The sequence below is a fragment of the Capra hircus genome, chromosome 1 (assembly GCF_001704415.2).
Source record: "Capra hircus breed San Clemente chromosome 1, ASM170441v1, whole genome shotgun sequence".
NCBI classification, from domain to species: domain Eukaryota; kingdom Metazoa; phylum Chordata; class Mammalia; order Artiodactyla; family Bovidae; genus Capra; species Capra hircus.
In genome coordinates this window covers 148,246,329-148,264,434 of record NC_030808.1, presented here as the reverse complement: position 1 = coordinate 148,264,434, position 18,106 = coordinate 148,246,329, and the positions used below count along the sequence as shown (strand labels likewise).

Below are 18,106 nucleotides of genomic sequence, written 5' to 3'. Positions count from 1 at the left end.
TTTCTTCACAGTCCAACTCTCACATCCGTACATGACCACAGGAAAAACCATAGCCTTGACTAGGCGAACCTCAGTCGGCAAAGTAATGTCTCTGCTTTTGAATATGCTGTCTAGGTTGGTCATAACTTTTCTTCCAAGGAGTAAGCATCTTTTAATTTCATGGCTGCAGTCACCATCTGAAGTGATTCTGGAGCCCCCCAAAATAAAGTCTAACACTGTTTCTACTGTTTCCCCATGTATTTCCCATGAAGTGATGGGACCAGATGCCATGATCTTCGTTTTCTGAATGTTGAGCTTTAAGCCAACTTTTTCGCTCTCCTCTTTCACTTTCATCAAGAGGCTTTTCAGTTCCTCTTCACTTTCGGCCATTAGGGTGGTGTCATCTGCATATCTGAGGTTCTTGATATTTCTCCCAGCAATCTTGATTCCAGCCTATGTTTCTTCCAGTCTAGTGTTTCTCATGATGTACTCTGTATATAAGTTAAATAAGCAGGGTGACAATATACAGCCTTGACGTACTCCTTTTCCTATTTGGAACCAGTCTGTTGTTCCATGTCCAGTTCTAACTGTTGCTTCCTGACCTGCATACAGATTTCTCAAGAGGCAGGTCAGGTTGTCTGGTATTCCCATCTCTTTCAGAATTTTCCACAGTTTATTGTGATCCACACAGTCAAAGGCTTTGGCATAGTCAATAAAACAGGAATAGATGTTTTTCTGGAACTCTCTTGCTTTTCCCATGATCCAGAGGATGTTGGCAATTTGATCTCTGGTTCCTCTGCCTTTTCTAAAACCAGCTTGAACATCAGGGAGTTCACGGTTCATGTACTGCTGAAGCCTAGCTTGGAGAATTTTGAGCATTACTTTACTAGCATGTGAGATGAGTGCAATTGTGCAGTAGTTTGAGCATTCTTTGGCATTGCCTTTCTTTGGGGTTGGAATGAAAACGGACCTTTTCCAGTCCTGTGGCCACTGTTGAGTTTTCCAAATTTGCTGGCATATTGAGTGCAGCACTTTTACAGCATCATCTTTCAGGATTTGAAACAGCTCCACTGGAATTCCATCACCTCCACTAGCTTTGTTTGTAGTGATGCTTTCTAAGGCCCACTTAACTTCACATTCCGAGAAGTCTGGCTCTAGATTAGTGATCACACATCATGATTATCTGGGTCGTGAAGATCTTTTTTGTACAGTTCTTCCGTGTATTCTTGCCACCTCTTGTTAATATCTTCTGCTTCTGTTAGGTCCATACCATTTCTGTCCTTTATCGAGCCCATCTTTGCATGAAGTGTTCCCTTGGTATCTCTAATTTTCTTGAAGAGATCTCTAGTCTTTCCCATTCTGCTGTTTTCCTCTATTTCTTTGCATTGATTGCTGAAGAAGGCTTTCTTATCTCTTCTTGCTATTCTTTGGAACTCTGCATTCAGATGCTTATATCTTTCCTTTTCTCCTTTACTTTTCACCTCTCTTCTTTCCACAGCTATTTGTAAGGCCTCCCCAGAAAGCCATTTTGCTTTTTTGCATTTCTTTTCCATGGGGATGGTCTTGATCCCTGTCTCCTGTACAATGTCATGAACCTCATTCCATATTTCATCAGGCACTCTATCTATCAGATCTAGGCCCTTAAATCTATTTCTCACTTCCACTGTATAATCATAAGGGATTTGATTTAGGTCATACCTGAATGGTCTAATGGTTTTCCCTACTTTCTTCAATTTGAGTCTGAATTTGGTAATAAGGAGTTCATGATCTGAGCCACAGTCTGCTCCTGGTCTTGTTTTTGTTGACTGTATAGAGCTTCTACATCTTTGGCTGCAAAGAATATAATCAGTCTGATTTCAGTGTTGACCATCTGGTGATGTCCATGTGTAGAGTCTTCTCTTGTGTTGTTGGAAGAGGGTATTTGCTATGACCAGTGCATTTTCTTGGCAAAACTCTATTAGTCTTTGCCCTGCTTCATTCCACATTCCAAGGCCAAATTTGCCTGTTACTCCAGGTGTTTCTTGACTTCCTACTTTTGCATTCCAGTCCCCTATAATGAAAAGGACATCTTTTTTGGGTGTTAATTCTAAAAGGTCTTGTAGGTCTTCATAAAACTGTTCAACTTCAGTTTCTTCAGCGTTACTGGTTGGGGCATAGACTTGGATAACTGTGATATTGAATGGTTTGCCTTGGAGACGAACAGAGATCATTCTGTCATTTTTGAGATTGCATCCAAGTACTGCATTTGGACTCTTTTGTTGACCATGATGGCTACTCCATTTCTTCTGAGGGATTCCTGCCTGCAGTAGTAGATATAATGGTCATCTGAGTTAAATTCACCCATTCCAGTCCATTTTAGTTCGCTGATTCCTAGAATGTCGATGTTCGCCCTTGCCATCTCTTGTTTGACCACTTCCAATTTGCCTTGATTCATGGACCTGACATTTCAGGTTCCTATGCAATATTGCTCTTTACAGCATCGGACCTTGCTTCTATCACCAGTCACACCACAACTGGTATTGTTTTTGCTTTGGCTCCATCCCTTCATTCTTTCTGGAGTTATTTCTCCACTGATCTCCAGTAGCATATTGGGCACCTAATGACCTGGGGAGTTCCTCTTTTAGTATCCTATCATTTTGCCTTTTCAGGTCCATTAAACCCACAGAATTGGAATGGTTGCTTCTTCCTAAGATGCAGTGAAATAACTTAGGGTAACTGCTTCGAACTGTGGTGTTGTAGAAGACTCTTAAGAGTCCCTTGGACAACAAGGAGGTCAAACCGGTCCATCTTAAAGGAATTCAACACTGAATATTCATTGGAAGGACTGATGCTGAAGCTGTAACTCCAATACTTTGGTCACCTGATGCAAAGAGCTGACTTATTGGAACAGACCCTGATGCTGGGAAAGACTGAAGGCAAGAGGAGAAGGGGGCGACAGAAGATGAAATGTTGGATGGCATCACTGACTCAATGGACATGAGTCTGAGCAAGCTCCAGGAGGTGGAGAAGGACAGGGAAGCCTGGTGTGCTGCAGTCCATGGGGACTCAAAGAGCTGGACATGACTGAGTGACTGAACAACAGTAAACTACTTCTAAGGACATAGGTCTGCCTGCTCTCTTGATAGAAACTCGGCTTTTGACAATAGGTCCTGTGATTAGACTTTCTGTGTGGGCAGGCTATCTGACTCTGGAATTCAGTGTGTCCCATATTGAAGGGTTGTTTATGAACCTCTTACTGTGCAGGGTCATAATTGGAATTTTGTATTTAAAAGTTACATATCCTTAGGTTTGTTGAAAGTGCATACATTTTGATTTGTCTTAGGTCACAGTTAACAACTGGTTTATCACATGAGCTTTATTTTTCTGGAACTAGGTGCATGATCATTGTGATTCCACTATCCATTTCCAGACTGGCAGGTGGGATGCTGACTGTTGATCTAGACACTGATGATCCTCTGCTGTCATATGGTGCGGGGTGCATGGGGAGGAAAATACCAGACTAGTTGAAGGCCTACAGCTGTGAAGTCAACCTGACTTCAGGAAGGGCCCTGCCTTTGCCTTCAGGGGCTGTCACTTTTTACTTCCCCAGGGCTGACAATGAGAGGCGGACAGTGATAGGTCACCATGACAGAAGGGGCATCTGTACCACATGGAGCTTCTGTGACAGTCTTTGGGGCCTTGGGGAGCCAGACGTAGTTCTGGGCAGCAGGAAGCTTCTCATCAATGCCCTGGGTGCAGCTGTGCCCCTCTTACAGGGACTCATGACACAGGACAGTTAGCACCTCCAGTGTATTTTCAGCACTATCACAGATAAATGGACAATTTACAGCAATCCTATGACTGTTCTCTTCATTTTGCAATTTAGGAGATACAATAGATGTAGGATTTTGCTCAAGGTTGCACAGGAAAGGGCAGAGCCAGGCTGTTTCGGTTCAAAGATTTTAAACAAAGTTGAAAGCATGGTAAAGTGGTCACCCAGGTGTCCTCCCAACTAGGTTCAACTGTTATGTTACTCTAGTTATGTGTTCCATTTCTGTGTGTGTTTTGCATAACCATGCTAATGTTGCAGACCTCCTGACACCTCACCCCACAAAAACGACACATTCACCCTGAAGAGATTTGACAATGATCTCTCATACCCACTCATACCCATCCGTTCTCAATTTCCGCATTGTCTCAGATTCTTGTAGGATGTTATCTTTCATACCAGCACCCCCTCACATTTCACACATAAAATTGCTTTTTTCCCAATGAGTTCGGTGTTTACAGGCACCAGAGCAGAGGTTTTGCCCTCATGGTGTGGTCCATGTCATCCTAGAGGCTGGTCAGCTAAAGCTGGCAGACCCAATGTGGCCATGCTCGTCGGCTTATATGTTGTCTCTGGCTACTTTCTTGGTGAAAGAGGGGAGGTGAACAGTTCTCACAGAGACCACTTGAACCTGAAAACTAACAGTATTTCCCATCTGCCCCTATTGATGAGAATTCTTTCCCCAAGTAGTACTCTCACTTTCCTTGACCTACATTTTGGTCTATTAGACTTCCGAGCTGGTTCAGCATATAATCAGTTGGAACAAACAGACATTTATAAAGAGCCATGTATTCATCTATTAATGTTTATTGATTATTTGTCATCCATTCTTCTTTTATTCTCTGGGATCACATAAGAAATCACAAAAGATCTCACAGAACAGTAGCCATTTCAAAGTGGCTTTGAAATTTACATAGATGTAGGCATGCTTGATTTTTTTCATAAGGAGTTATTCTGAACACTGTTCATTCTCAGTCTAATCAGGACAGGTAAGCAAGTGGGGCCTATGGGTAGAACTCAGGCATGAATTGCCATTTTGCAACTTTTTTCTCATGGACAAACTATCCATGGGGCCCCTCAGCATCCGAGGGCAGAAGGGCCAAGTACACGAGGGTCTCTATTCCTTCTTCTAGGCTTTTGGGGGCTTTGGATCCCCCCATGTCGGTTCTCACCCACCCTGGGCAGCAGGCATTCAGGAGGATCTTGTCTCCTCCTCTCTGCTCACTCAGTTTCCTGGCTTGGATTCTGGACAGGGCTGTGATGCCAAGTTTCGCCACTCCATATATATTATTATCCGGCCAGCCCTCCTTCCTGTGCACCCCATTCTTTGTGTCTTCCACGAACTTGTTCATGAGCCCCACCAGCTCCTCCTCCGTGATGGTCTCACATCTCAATTTCTGCTGCAGTTCAGGGTTGCAGCTTTCAAGAGCTTTGAAGCCCCATCCACTAGACATGTTCACCACTCTGCCTAAAATGCAACACAAACCATTACTTGGGAAGGTATGTATGAGAATAATGAATACCCAATTTGCTGAGATGTTGGACTTGATTCCCCCTGGAGAGCCAGTTACCAGTTTCCTACAAGATGAATTAAGACTGTATCTGTGAGTGAAGTATCCACCTGCAATGTGGGAGACCTGGGTTCGATCCCTGGGTTGGGAAGATCCCCTGGAGAAGGGAACGGCCACCCACTCCAGTATTCTGGTCTGGAGAATTCCAGGGACTGGATAGTCTATGGAGTTGCAAAGAGTCAGACATAGCTGAGTGACTTTCACTTCACTTCACTATGAGTGAAGGGCATTAGGCAGTCTTGTAACCTGCCCTAGGCATGATCCTAGGGTAACTAGAGAGAAAGACATGGTATAAAGGGGAGGGCAGTGCCCAGATTTCCATAAGAAAATGAAAACGGTATATTGAGGAAAGAGCTCCAAAGGTTGGAGGAGTCCTTACTGCACTCAGGAGCAGACAGCATCTTTTTCTCAAAGGCCTCCTCTGATGCCAGCTGAGGACCTTAGGTCACTTGGGCAGGGCTCTATGCCAGGCCTCTGTTGACCAGCAAAGGGCTGATGGGTTTGTGGATGGCAGTTCCAAGTTGACCAGAGAGCATCAGGTTGAAGGATGGTGAAATTAACTCAGTTCAGAGGGCTGAACTGATGCTCGTTTCTCTGGGTTCAGGTTTATATCAGCTCGGGAGTGGTGACTCAAGTCCTGGATGTATGATGACAGAGGTGGGCAGCAGAAACTAGACTATTTAAGGGACGGTCACATGATACTCTGGGTGTCAGATGGGAAGTTAGGAGGAATTAAAGTACAACCACTTAAGGCTCATCGGAAGAACCACTTCCAAAACTGGAAGGCAGTTGGAACCACTGAGTGTTTTCAGGTGTGCTTATTTGAAGTGCTACCTGGCCCCATGAAAGTGAAAGTCGCTCAGTCGTGTCTGACTCTTTGCAACCCCATGGACTATACAGTCCATGGAATTCTCCAGGCCAGAATATTGGAGTGGGTAGCCTTCCCCTTCTCCAGGGGATCTTTCCAGCCTAGGGATCCAACCCAGGTCTCCTGCATTGCAGGTAGATCTTTACCAGCTGAGTCACAAGGGAAGCCCAAGAATACTGGAGTGGGTAGCCTATCCCTTCTCTAGTGGCTCTTCCCAACCCAGAAATCGAACTGGGGCCTGGCCCCATGAGATGAGTGCAAATGGGGTGCTGCAGGAATGCAGAGATGGGATCCTTGTTTATCCATGCCTCTCCCATTCCTGCTGTATCTGACAGGGTGAGAGAAAAAGTCTTTGCATGGTATGAGTCATATTCTTTGAGCCAAAGGATGGGCACAGAGCAGGTGAGTTGCAGGTAGTAGCCCTGGGAAGGTAGAAAATGTCCCGATGAGGTGAGATGCTGTCTGTGGGCACGGCTCCGTGTAGCCAGCAGTAGATCCTTGGGCCCAAGTTGTATTATGGTACTGGAGCAGAAGACACTGCACGATTTGGACTAATGAGCTATCTTCCTCAGGCCAGGGAACACACGTTCATGCTCAGAGTAGAGGTTTGATGCAGAATTGGGACAGGAAATGAAACTCTGGTTGTCTCAAATATTGGCTTACAGACATTCGTGAGCTTATGCCCATAATCAGCATGCTAGGAGCCTTGGAAGAAGCCCCCGGATAGATTCCTCTCTCCTGTGGGGAAGAAGGGGTGTGGAGGATGCCAGGGTGACTCTACAGTCTTTTCCCTACTTCATTTCAACCTTGTTTTTTCTGGCCATACTGTAGTTCTGGGACCCGGCTGCAATTTATGATCTGGAAGTCAGGGGATAACTGGTAAGCAAGAAAGTTAACTATAAATTTAAACTATAAACTTAAATTCCAAATGGCCCAATGAGACGGACTGTGTCTTCACCTATCTGGCCAATTTGGAGGAACAGCAACTGCAGCTATATTGTCTAATCAGCAGCTTAGAGAGTCCACCAGTCTGGGCCTGTGTAACCCGACCTGTGTGCTGGGGGTGGACTAAGGGGAGGCAATTGTTAGGCGAGTATTGATAAGGGCAGTCAGCATGAGCAGTGACGGAACTTAACATCCCTCTGAAGGATGAGAAAGTATGGGTAAAAGTCGATGACATGTGGGGAGTAGGCAGAATGGAATTGAGGATGTTTAAATGGGTTATGCAATAAGAGACATCAGTATTATGCTGTGAGCAGAAGGTGATATCCTCTTTTAGCTCACTTATCCCAGATGCTTGATAGAGTGAAGCAACCTGCAGTCAAGGTCACTCCTGCTTTAGGACCTGCCAAAGTCAAGCATGGATGTAAGAGTTGGAATATAAACAAAGCTGAATGCCGAAGAATTGATGCTTTTAAAATGTGGTGTTGGAGAAGACTGTTGAGAGTCCCTTGGAATGCAAGGAGATCCAACCAGTCCATCCAAAGGAAATCAGTCCTGAATATTCATTGGAAGTACTGATGCTGAACCTGAAACTCCAATATTTTGATGTGAAGAACTGACTTATCTGAAAAGACCCTGATGCTGGGAAAGATTGAAGGTGGGAGGAGAAGGGGATAACAGGATGAGATGATTGGATGGCTTCACTGACTCAATGGACATGAGTCTGAGTAAACTCCGGGAGTTGGTGATGGACAGGGAGGCCTGGGATGCTGCAGTCCATGCGGTCACAAAGAGTTGGAAACAACTGAGCAAGTGGTCTAAACTGAAAGTCAAGGAGAAGCCCTGGGATGTCTGTGGGATATTTCTGTAAGACGTGGTGATGGATTGAACCAATCATTAATCACTGAGTGTCTCTTGCCAGGTGCCAGCATCTGTTGAGTGTTAGTTTCCAGGTCACATGTTCTACCTACTCTCCTGTGATATGGGTTATCACTGGCCTTGCTGGTAATATTCAACTCTCACATGTAAAGGAGCCACAGGAAGATACTGATACAGATGATCAAGTGTGATGGGAGATGGAGGTAAAGTCTCTGCAGGGTGTACTACTGATGGAAAATAACTAGTTGATGAAGAACTCGGCATAGCTAACCATGAGCCAGTTTCCATGCTGTAAATGAGTTAAACACAGAGGTCTTAGGCTGAGCTGGCTCTAATTCCTTGGTGGCCTCTGTAAGCAAACCAAAACGGAAGCCTGAAAATGCCTCAAGGTGACAAAATGGGAACCTAAGGACGGAGAGTCACAAAGAGCCACCTGGGCCAGAAGCTGAAGACAGTCCACAGTTTCCTTACTTTGCTTCAGCCTTTTCTCCACAATAGTCTCTTCCTGAGTGCCTGTCAGGTGGGCCATCCTCACTAATTCTGGTTTGGTGATTTCCCATTCAAAGAGTTCTTTGTCTCAAACTGAAATAATTTTTGTGTGTGTTGCCTCTTTTTCTCTCTTAACAATACTAAATAGACTGCACAAACAGTTTTATGCTAAATAAAAAGCTGAGCGCTGAAGAACTGAGGCTTTTGAAATGTGGTGTTGGAGAAGACTCTTGAGAATCCCTTGTAGGGCAAGGAGATCCACCCAGTCCATCCTAAAGGAGATCAGTCCTGAGTGTTCATTGGAAGGACGGATGCTAAAGCTGAAACTCCAATACTTTGGCCACCTGATGCGAAGAGCTGATTCATTTGGAAAGACCCTGATACTGGGAAAGATTGAGGGCAAGAGGTGAAGGGGACGCCAGAGGATGAGATGGTTGGCTGGCATCACCGACTCAATGGACATGGGTTTGGGTAAACTTCGGGAGGTGGTGATGGACAGGGAGGCCTGGCGTGCTGTGGTCCATGGGGTCACAAAGAGTCAGACACGACTGAGCGACTGAACTGCAGGTACAAGTAGCAGTTGATCAAGGCGAGAATCAAGTTATATCACTAAGGTGGATGAACCTAGAGCCTACTGTACAGAGTGAAGTAAGTCAGAAAGGGAAAGATGAATATTGTGTGTGGAAAGTAGAAAGATGGTACTGATGAGCCTATTTGCAGGGCAGCAGTGGAGATGTGGACGTAGAGAACAGACTTGTGCACACTGTGGGGGAAGAAGAGCGTGGGAGGAGCTGAGAGAGGATCACGGAAACACACACATTGCCACATGCAAAATATGTAGCTCAATCGGACTCACCTCGGCTTTTTATCAGAGGCAAGAGCTCTGTGCACACATCTCGGGTACCAAGGATGTTTGTTTTCATGGTCACTTCTGCCTGAATTGCAATCGGTATGGGATCACCAACTTTTAGGATAGAAAAAGAATAGGGCTTGACACCACCCTTATGGAAGAAAGTGAAGAGGAGCTAAAAAGCCTCTTGATGAAAGTGAAAGAGGAGAGCGAAAAAGCTGGCTTAAAGCTCAACATTCAGAAAATGAAGATTGTGGCATCTGGTCCCATCACTTCATGGGAAATACATGGGGAAACAGTAGAAACAATGTCAGACTTGATTTTTGGGGGCTCCAAAATCACTGCAGATGGTGACTGCAGCCATGAAATTAAAAGACACTTACTCCTTGGAAGAAAAGTTATGACCAACCTAGATAGTATATTCAAAAGCAGAGACATTACTTTGCCGACTAAGATCCGTCTAGTCAAGGCTATGGTTTTTCCTGCGGTCATGTATGGATGTGAGAGCTGGACTGTGAAGAGGCTGAGGGCCGAAGAACTGATGCTTTTGAACTGTGGTGCTGGAGAAGACTCTTGAGAGTCCCTTGGACTGCAAGGAGATCCAACCAGTCCATTCTGAAGGAGATAAGCCCTGAGATTTCTTTGGAAGGAATGATGCTAAAGCTGAAGCTCCAGTACTTTGGCCTCCTCATGCGAAGTGTTGACTCATTGGAAAAGACTCTGATGCTGGCAGGGATTGGGGGCAGAAGGAGAAGGGGACGACTGAGGATGAGATGGCTGGGTGGCATCACCGACTCGATGGACGTGAGTCTGAGTGAACTCCGGGAGACGATGATGGACAGGGAGGCCTGGCGTGCTGTGATTCATGGGGTCGCAAAGAGTCGGACTCGACTGAGCGACTGAACTGAACTGAACTGAATAACCACAAGCCATAAGGTAAAAATGCTTACTTGACACAGTGCTTTTTCCATGAACTCTGTTTTCATCTAGTAATGTTTGGTGTTAGCGAACGGTATTGCACCAATGGGTGTTTTGTGGTTTGATAATGCTGTATAGTTACATAAGATGGCATCATCAGGGGAGGCTGAGTGAAAGAAGCCCATATGACCTCCTGTGTACCACTCTGCAATTTTAAATTGGTTTCAGAAGTTAAAAATTCACCCAACTCAACCAAAGTTGAGTGAAATCAATACTGCGAAAATCTGGGTGCTGTCCTTTACCCTGGTCAAAGCTATTGCAAGGCCTTCTTGCTGGAAAAGCTTGTAATCGTGGAGGACCTGCTCTCCCTGTGACCTCTGGCCTGTGCTCCATCCCTAGGGAGGGGGTTCTAGATCCCACAGAGGAGGTTCAGGCAGTAGCCCTGCCCTGACCCATCTGGCTCGCCCAACAGTGGCTGTAACCCCCCCCAGCTCCCACCCACTTACTCTTGAAGGCAATGGCCGCGTTGTTGACCAGCACGTTGAGGTCCCCGAACTCCTTGTGCAGGAAGTCGCTCAGGGCCCGGATGCTCTGCAGGTCAGTGATGTCCAGCTGGTGGAAACGGGGGCTCAGGCCCTCTGCCTGCAGCTGCTACATGGCCGCCCGACCCCACGCCTTGTCCCGCGCCGTGAGCACCATGTCCCTCTGGGGAACCGCCGACACAAGTCACACACGATGGCAAAACGAGGCCCTTGTTGGCCCCGGTGACCAGCGCCCTGCGGGTTGAGGACATGCCTGGTGAACAGGGCCCTTTGGAGTAGAGCTGACAAGGCTGGAGACCCACAAGGTGGCGCGGCGTGGGACGTGGACACCCGTCACAGTCCAGAAGGCAAAGAACTGTGTCCTAGGATCCAGTGAGGTGACTAGTTGAGAAGGAGGAGGCCCTGCCTTCTTCTCCTGCTTGAGGAGGGATCAAATGTTCCATAAGGTTACTAAACACCACTCCAGGCTCCACATCTTCCCTCATGCTGTATCCTGAGCCAAAAAGAGGACACAGTCCTCTTTTTCTTTAAACTTTTATTTTATATTGGAGGACAGGGCTTCCCTGGTGGCTGGGACAGTAAAGAATCTGCCTGCAATGGGGGGAGACCCAGGTTTGATCCCTGGGTTGGGAGGATCTCCTGGAGAAATGCAACTGACTCCAGTATTCTTGCCTGGGAAATCCCATGGACAGAGGAGCCCAGTGGGCCACAGTCCATGGAATTGCAGACAGCTGTCCATGGAACCGCAAAGAGCTAGACAGGACTGGGCGACTAACACCTTCACAGCTGATTGACAATGCTGTCAGCTGTCACCACAGTTTCAGGTGGACAGCACAGGGACTCAGCCACACATATTCATGTATTGGTTCTTTACAATCTCCCCTCCTTCCCAGACTGTCACGTAACACTGAGCATGTTTCCCTGTGTTAGGGAGTAGTATCCTGTTGGATTTTGGCTCTAGGTCATCCAGGAAGGGGGCAGAGCCAGGACTCTCTGGTTCCAGATGTTTGTTCTGAAAAATTTTAAATAGAAAAATGGAACTAATACTAGACACCCACATGTCCACCAAACTAGCTTCAGCTATTACGAATAATGGAGCAGATTCACCATTTAAAAGTTTGCACAAGTGGACATTTATAAAGAATTGTTTATTTTTATTATTTGTCATCCACCCCACTTTTCCTCCCCTGGGATCACAGAAGAAATCAGAAAACTCTTTACAACATTAGCAGCCCTCTCCCAGTGAGAACTTGATCTGGATATTTGATTCCTTTTTCTTTTTTTCTGCATAGGGATAATTTTGTCAGTGTATGTTTGGTGAATCTGGGACAGCAATATAAAGAGACCCATGGGTGGAGCTGTGAGTGAGCTCACCACTGCACAACTTCTTTCTCATGGACAAACTCTCCATGAGGCCCTTTGGCATCCGAGGGCAGAAGGGCCAAGTACACGGGGGTCTCTGCTCCTTCTTCTGGGCTTTTGGGGGCTTTGGGTCCCCCCATGTCGGTTCTCACCCACCCTGGGCAGCAGGCATTCAGGAGGATCTTGTCGCCTCCTCTCTGCTCACTCAGTTTCCTGGCGTGGATTCTGGACAGGACCGTGACTCCGATTTTCGTCACTCCATATGCGGTATCGGGCCAGCCCTCCTTCCTGTGCACCCCGTTCTTTGTGTCTTCCACAAACTTATTCATGAGCCCCACCAGCTCCTCCTCTGTGATGGTCTCACTTCGAAACTTCTGCTGCAGTTCAGGGCTGCATTTCTTTAGAGAGCTGACACTGACAGAGCTGGATACATTCACCACTCTGCCTAAAATACAACACAGATCAGTGCACAGAAAGGTGAGCACAAGAAGGATGAATCCCTACTGGGGACAGGACTGACCTCTTGTAAGAGGACATTAGGGAAAGAAGGGAATGTACTTGGGAGGGGGTTGATGAGTGGGTTTCATCTGTTTTATTAGTATAAGGAACAACATGTGATTTGTAATGTTTTTAAAAATCAAGATTTATCTAATTATTTTAGAAATTACCGGAATGAAATATTTCACTCAAACTCAATAAATAAGTCATGACCAAAGGAAGAAGTCTGTGAATCTACTATGCAGAATGACTTGTGAAAATTATTTTCAAAAATCAACTACTTAAAGTCTTTGGAAATGGTCCCGAGGGCATAGAGCAAATGAACCTTTTCTTCCAGAATATCTCCAAGAACTCAGGTGAGAACAGAGAGCATCTAGTTCAGCCGTGACTGCTCCTTCCTTTCCTCCTTTCTGACCATAACAATGGAAACTTCACTCTGCGGTGCTGCATCTGAGACGCAGGGCTCCCTCCTTGCCAAGGGCTGTGGGATCTTCCCACGATGGGGATGACATCAGCGTTTCTCATCCTGTTCCTCAGCTACCTGCTGCAGAGGTTCAGTTGCTGGTAAGTGTACCTAGGAGGTTAGGACTTCCTCCTCCAACCCATTCTTCACTCATGGGACCAAGGCTCTAACCTCAAGCTGGGCATCCTGAGAATGCCCCGAGACTATCACTGGTCATAGCAAACACCCTCTTTTAACAGCACAAGAGACGGCTCTACACATGGACATCACCAAATGGCTGGTCAATACTGAAATCAAATTGATGACATTCTTTGCAGCCAAAGATGGAGAAACTGTATACAGTCAGCACAAACAAGACCTGGAGCTGACTGAGGCTCAGACCATCAACTCTTCATATCAAAATTCAGGCTTTGACTAAAGAAAGCGGGGATAACCATTAGGCCAGTCCACCACGACTTAAGTCCAGTTCCCCATGAATATACAGTGCAGCTAATGAATAGATTCAAGCGATTCGGTCTAGTAAACAGAGTGCCTGAGGAACTATGGACAGATGTCCCTAATAGTGCACTGGAGGCAGGGAACAAAACCACCCTAAAGAAGAAGAAATGCAAGAAGGCAAAGTGGTTGTCTGAGGAGGCCTTCCAAGTAACTGAGGAAAGGAGAAGCGAAAAGCAAGGGAGAGGGGGAAAGGATCACCCAAGTGAATGCAGAGTTCCAGAGAATAGCAAGGAGAGACAAGAAGGCCTTCTTCCATGAACAGTGCAAAGAAATAGAGGAAAACAACAGAAAGGGTAAGACTAGAGATCTCTCCAAGAAAATCAGAAATATCAAAGGAACATTTCATCCAAAGATGGGTATAATAAAGGACAGAAGTGGTAAAGACTAACAGAAGCTGAAGAGAAAGCACCAGAAGAATATCCACCTCTGCTCCACTGACTACACTAAAGCCTGTGACTGTGTGGGTCATAACAAACTGCGGAAAGCTCTTAAAGAGACAGGAATACCAGACTTTACCTGTGTCCTGAGAAACCTGTTTGCGGGCTATGAAGCAGCAGTTAGAACCCTGTATGGAACAACTGACTGGTTGAGAAAGGAGTACGACAAGGCTCCCTATTGTCAGCGTGTTTAACTTTTACGCAGAGCACTTCATGTGAAATGCCGGGCTGGACGAGTTAACAAGCTGGAAATCAAGATTGTGGGAGAAATATTAACAACCTCAGATATGCAGATGGTCTCTAATGGTAGAAAGCGAAGGGGAACTAAAGAGCCTCTTGATGAGGGTGAAGGAGGAGCGTGAAAGAGCCCGCTTAACACTCAGTATTTAAAAAATGAAGATCGTGGCATCTGGTCCCATTAGCTCATGGCAAGTAGGAGGGCAAGAGGAAGAAGCAGTGGCAGAGCTCCTCTTCCTGGGCTCTCAATCCACTGTGGATGCTGAAGGCAGCCATGAAATCAGATGAGAGCTGCTTGGGAAGAAAGCTATGACAAACGCAGACAGGCTGTTAAAAAGCAAAGATATCACTTCGGAGAATCAGGGGACACTTAGGAGCTGACTTATGACGTCCTAGTGAACCAAGTCTTTGAAGGAGCAGCACCTCCCAGAACAAGCGGACGGGAAACAGGTCAGAAGCTGAGTGTAAACTGTAAACACCCTTACTCAATCTCTAGGCATTCTGTGAATCCTTTTTAAAGTATCTGCTTGCCTTACTTTGTGTGTTTAATGGGTGGAGATTCCCCTCCTGGCGCCTTACTTCAGGGTAAACATTACAGTAGTTTAACCTATAGGAATGAGTTTGTTTTGTCCAGAACACCAAGCACACTGCAGGGCACTTATCAGATTAGAGATCTCTATTAGCCACACTAAGGGCTTGAACTTCACACTTGCAGGATTTATGGGAGGGGCAGTGAACCTGCCAAAAAGAAAAGGATCCAAGAAGGGCAGGGGGTCCCTTAGGAGGGTTTACAAATGTTTAGAAACAACAGCTGAAGGCCTGATTGTAGAGCTGGGATGGGGCAGACGGCTGGGGAGAAACTCAGCTGGACGAATTTAGAAACTGGCAATGACAATAAGCGGGCAGGCTTACCTCCCACTTATGAGCAGGGTGCCCTCCAGGTTCCTGGTGGGTGGATGACGGGATTAGTTACCAAGATGTTTTGGGGAAAGGGCGAGTCTTTGGGGGGAGGGGGACTAATGAACTGGTGGTGGTGCAGGCTCCACTAGGCTGAGCAAGAGGGGGACAGGGGAGAGGGAAGGTCTGGGAAGGACTCCTGACGGAACTGCCCCTGTGATGGGCACAGAGCAACCTGAGGGCCACTTGGAGGAGGAAACCTCTGAGCTCAGATGGGAAAGAGAAGAAAGAGCCAGATGAGCAAAAAGCAGGTGGACAGACAGCACCAAGGACCTGGGCAGTGTGTCGAGGGACCTCAGGGTGCAGGACACCCGTCTGGGTGGAGACACGGTGGAGGCTAGTGAGGCTGAGCAGGAGCGGCAGGAGCCTGTAGATGAGACCAGGGCCAGGTGGACCCAGATCTTGCCAGAAGCACTGCAGTCTGGGATCCAATCAGACTCACCTTGCGGTTTTATCAGAGGCAGGAGCTCTGTGCACGCATCTCTGGTGCCAAAGAAGTTTGTTTTCATAGTCACCTCTGCTTGAATGTGAAATGGTGTGGTATCAGCAGCTTTCAAGAGAAGAGCAAAGTGGAGTCAAGAAACAGTTCTCCCCCAGTAACATTCCATAAGATATCTCTCATGAATTTCGTGTACAACTAGTGAAGGTAAAAACCGGTTGAATTTTGTGCACAATAAGTCAGTATTGCACCCGTGTGAATTTCCCAGTTTGATAATGAAGCATAGTTTTGTAAGAACGCACCACTGGCACGGCCCTGTACAAAGGGTGCACACATGGGACCTCTGTGGATAGAAAGGGGCTGTGGAATAACCTGGAAAAGGTGCCCAGGATTCTGGGCCAGAGAAACAGTTCTCTCCTTCCAGAGAGCAGCCAATTCCTCGCAGTTCCTCTAGCCGCTCCCCTTCCCCCTTCCTTTCTCCTTCTCTAGGGAGTCATTCTGGACCCCACAGGCGGAAGAAGCCCCTCTACAGACTGGACCGAGATGCTCAGAGCGGGTGACCGCCTTTCCTGGAGCGCTCAGCCGCTTCTTACTCTTGAAGGCGATGCCCGCGTTGTTGACCAGCACGTCGAGGCCCCCGTACTCCTTGCGCAGGAAGTCGCGCAGGGCGCGGATGCTCTGCAAGTCGTCGATGTCCAGCTGGTGGAAACGGGGGCTCAGGCCCTCCGCCTGCAGCTGCTGCACGGCCGCCCGACCCTGCGCCTCGTCCGGCGCCGTGAGCACCACATCCCCCTGGAACTGCCGGCACAGGTCACGCACGATGGCGAAGCCGACGCCCTTGCTGGCCCCGGTGACCAGTGCTACGCGGGTGGAGGACGACATGGCCGGTGTGCAGGGCGTCGGGGTGCCTTCAGAAGGGAACCGCGCCTCTCGGTCTCTGAGCCAGACGCAGTGCACGGAGCGATCACTCGCAGGAATCACCCCGGGGCGCCTGGGCTGAGCGCTCAAGCGCAGATGCAGGCTCCGCCCCTCGGGGCTGGGCTCGCTCCTGACCCCCGGCGGGGCAGGGCACTTAGAGCGGGGCCACCTGCAGAGTTTTCAGAGCAGTCCTGCTGAAAAGTTGCTGCTGGCAATTTGCAGCCTGGAAGCAGAGCATCATTCTGATTGGTCATGTTCTCTACGTTTAAACAGACCCATCCTCATGGTTGGAAGGCATCACCGACTCAATGGGCATGAGTTTGAGTAAACTCGGGGAGTTGGTGATGGACAGGGAGGCCGGACGGGCTGCAGTCCGTGGGGTCGCAAAGAGTCGGACATCACTGACTAACTGAACTGAAATGAACTGAACTGATGTCAAGGAGAAGCCCTGGGATGTCTGTGGGATATTTTTGTAAGACGTGGTGATGGATTGAACCAATCATTAATCACTGAGTGTCTCTTGCCAGGTGCCAGCATCTGTTGAGTGTTAGTTTTCAGGTCACATGTTCTACCTACTCTCCTGTGATATGGGTTATCACTGGCCTTGCTGGTAATATTCAACTCTCACATGTAAAGGAGCCATAGGAAGATACTGATACGGATGATCAAGTGTGATGGGAGATGGAGGTAAAGTCTCTGCAGGGTGTACTACTGATGGAAAATAACTAGTTGATGAAGAACTCGGCATAGCTAACCATGAGCCAGTTTCCATGCTGTAAATGAGTTAAACACAGAGGTCTTAGGCTGAGCTGGCTCTAATCCCTTGGTGGCCTCTGTAAGCAAACCAAAACGGAAGCCTGAAAATGCCTCAAGGTGACAAAATGGGAACCTAAGGACGGAGAGTCACAAAGAGCCACCTGGGCCAGAAGCTGAAGACAGTCCACAGTTACCTTACTTTGCTTCAGCCTTTTCTCCACAATAGTCTCTTCCTGAGTGCCTGTCAGGTGGGCCATCCTCACTAATTCTGGTTTGGTGATTTCCCATTCAAGAGTTCTTTGTCTCAAACTGAAATAATTTTTGTGTGTGTTGCCTCTTTTTCTTTCTTAACAATACTAAATAGACTGCACAAACAGTTTTATGCTAAATAAAAAGCTGAGCGCTGAAGAACTGAGGCTTTTGAAATGTGGTGTTGGAGAAGACTCTTGAGAATCCCTTGTAGGGCAAGGAGATCCATCCAGTCCATCCTAAAGGAGATCAGTCCTGAGTGTTCATTGGAAGGACGGATGCTAAAGCTGAAACTCCAATACTTTGGCCACCTGATGCGAAGAGCTGATTCATTTGGAAAGACCCTGATACTGGGAAAGATTGAGGGCAAGAGGTGAAGGGGACGCCAGAGGATGAGATGGTTGGCTGGCATCACCGACTCAATGGACATGGGTTTGGGTAAACTT

General features: G+C 47.2%; 1 protein-coding gene and 1 pseudogene across 1 annotated transcript; both read right to left on the bottom strand.

The window, feature by feature from the left end:
* The window catches only part of LOC102172942, a 37,023-nt pseudogene extending 25,902 nt beyond the window's left edge, over positions 1–11,121 (bottom strand).
* LOC102178311 (carbonyl reductase [NADPH] 1) lies at positions 11,976–16,787 on the bottom strand. Its single transcript, XM_018052678.1, has 3 exons — positions 16,331–16,787; positions 15,741–15,848; positions 11,976–12,653 (listed from the first exon to the last, which is right to left on the bottom strand). The coding sequence occupies exons 1-3, from the start codon at positions 16,617–16,619 to the stop codon at positions 12,217–12,219; spliced, it is 834 nt and encodes a 277-aa protein (XP_017908167.1). The 5' UTR covers positions 16,620–16,787; the 3' UTR covers positions 11,976–12,216.

Bases quoted from the DNA above. Each gene is read 5' to 3' on its own strand.
- LOC102178311 (XM_018052678.1), bottom strand. From the start codon at position 16,619: ATGTCGTCCTCCACCCGCGTAGCACTGGTCACCGGGGCCAGCAAGGGC. The intron at 15,849-16,330 runs GTAAGAAGCGGC...TTCTCTTGAAAG, and splicing joins CGCGGGCATCGCCTTCAAGA to CTGCTGATACCACACCATTT. The intron at 12,654-15,740 runs GTGAGTCTGATT...GTTGTATTTTAG, and splicing joins GCCTCTGATAAAACCGCAAG to GCAGAGTGGTGAATGTATCC.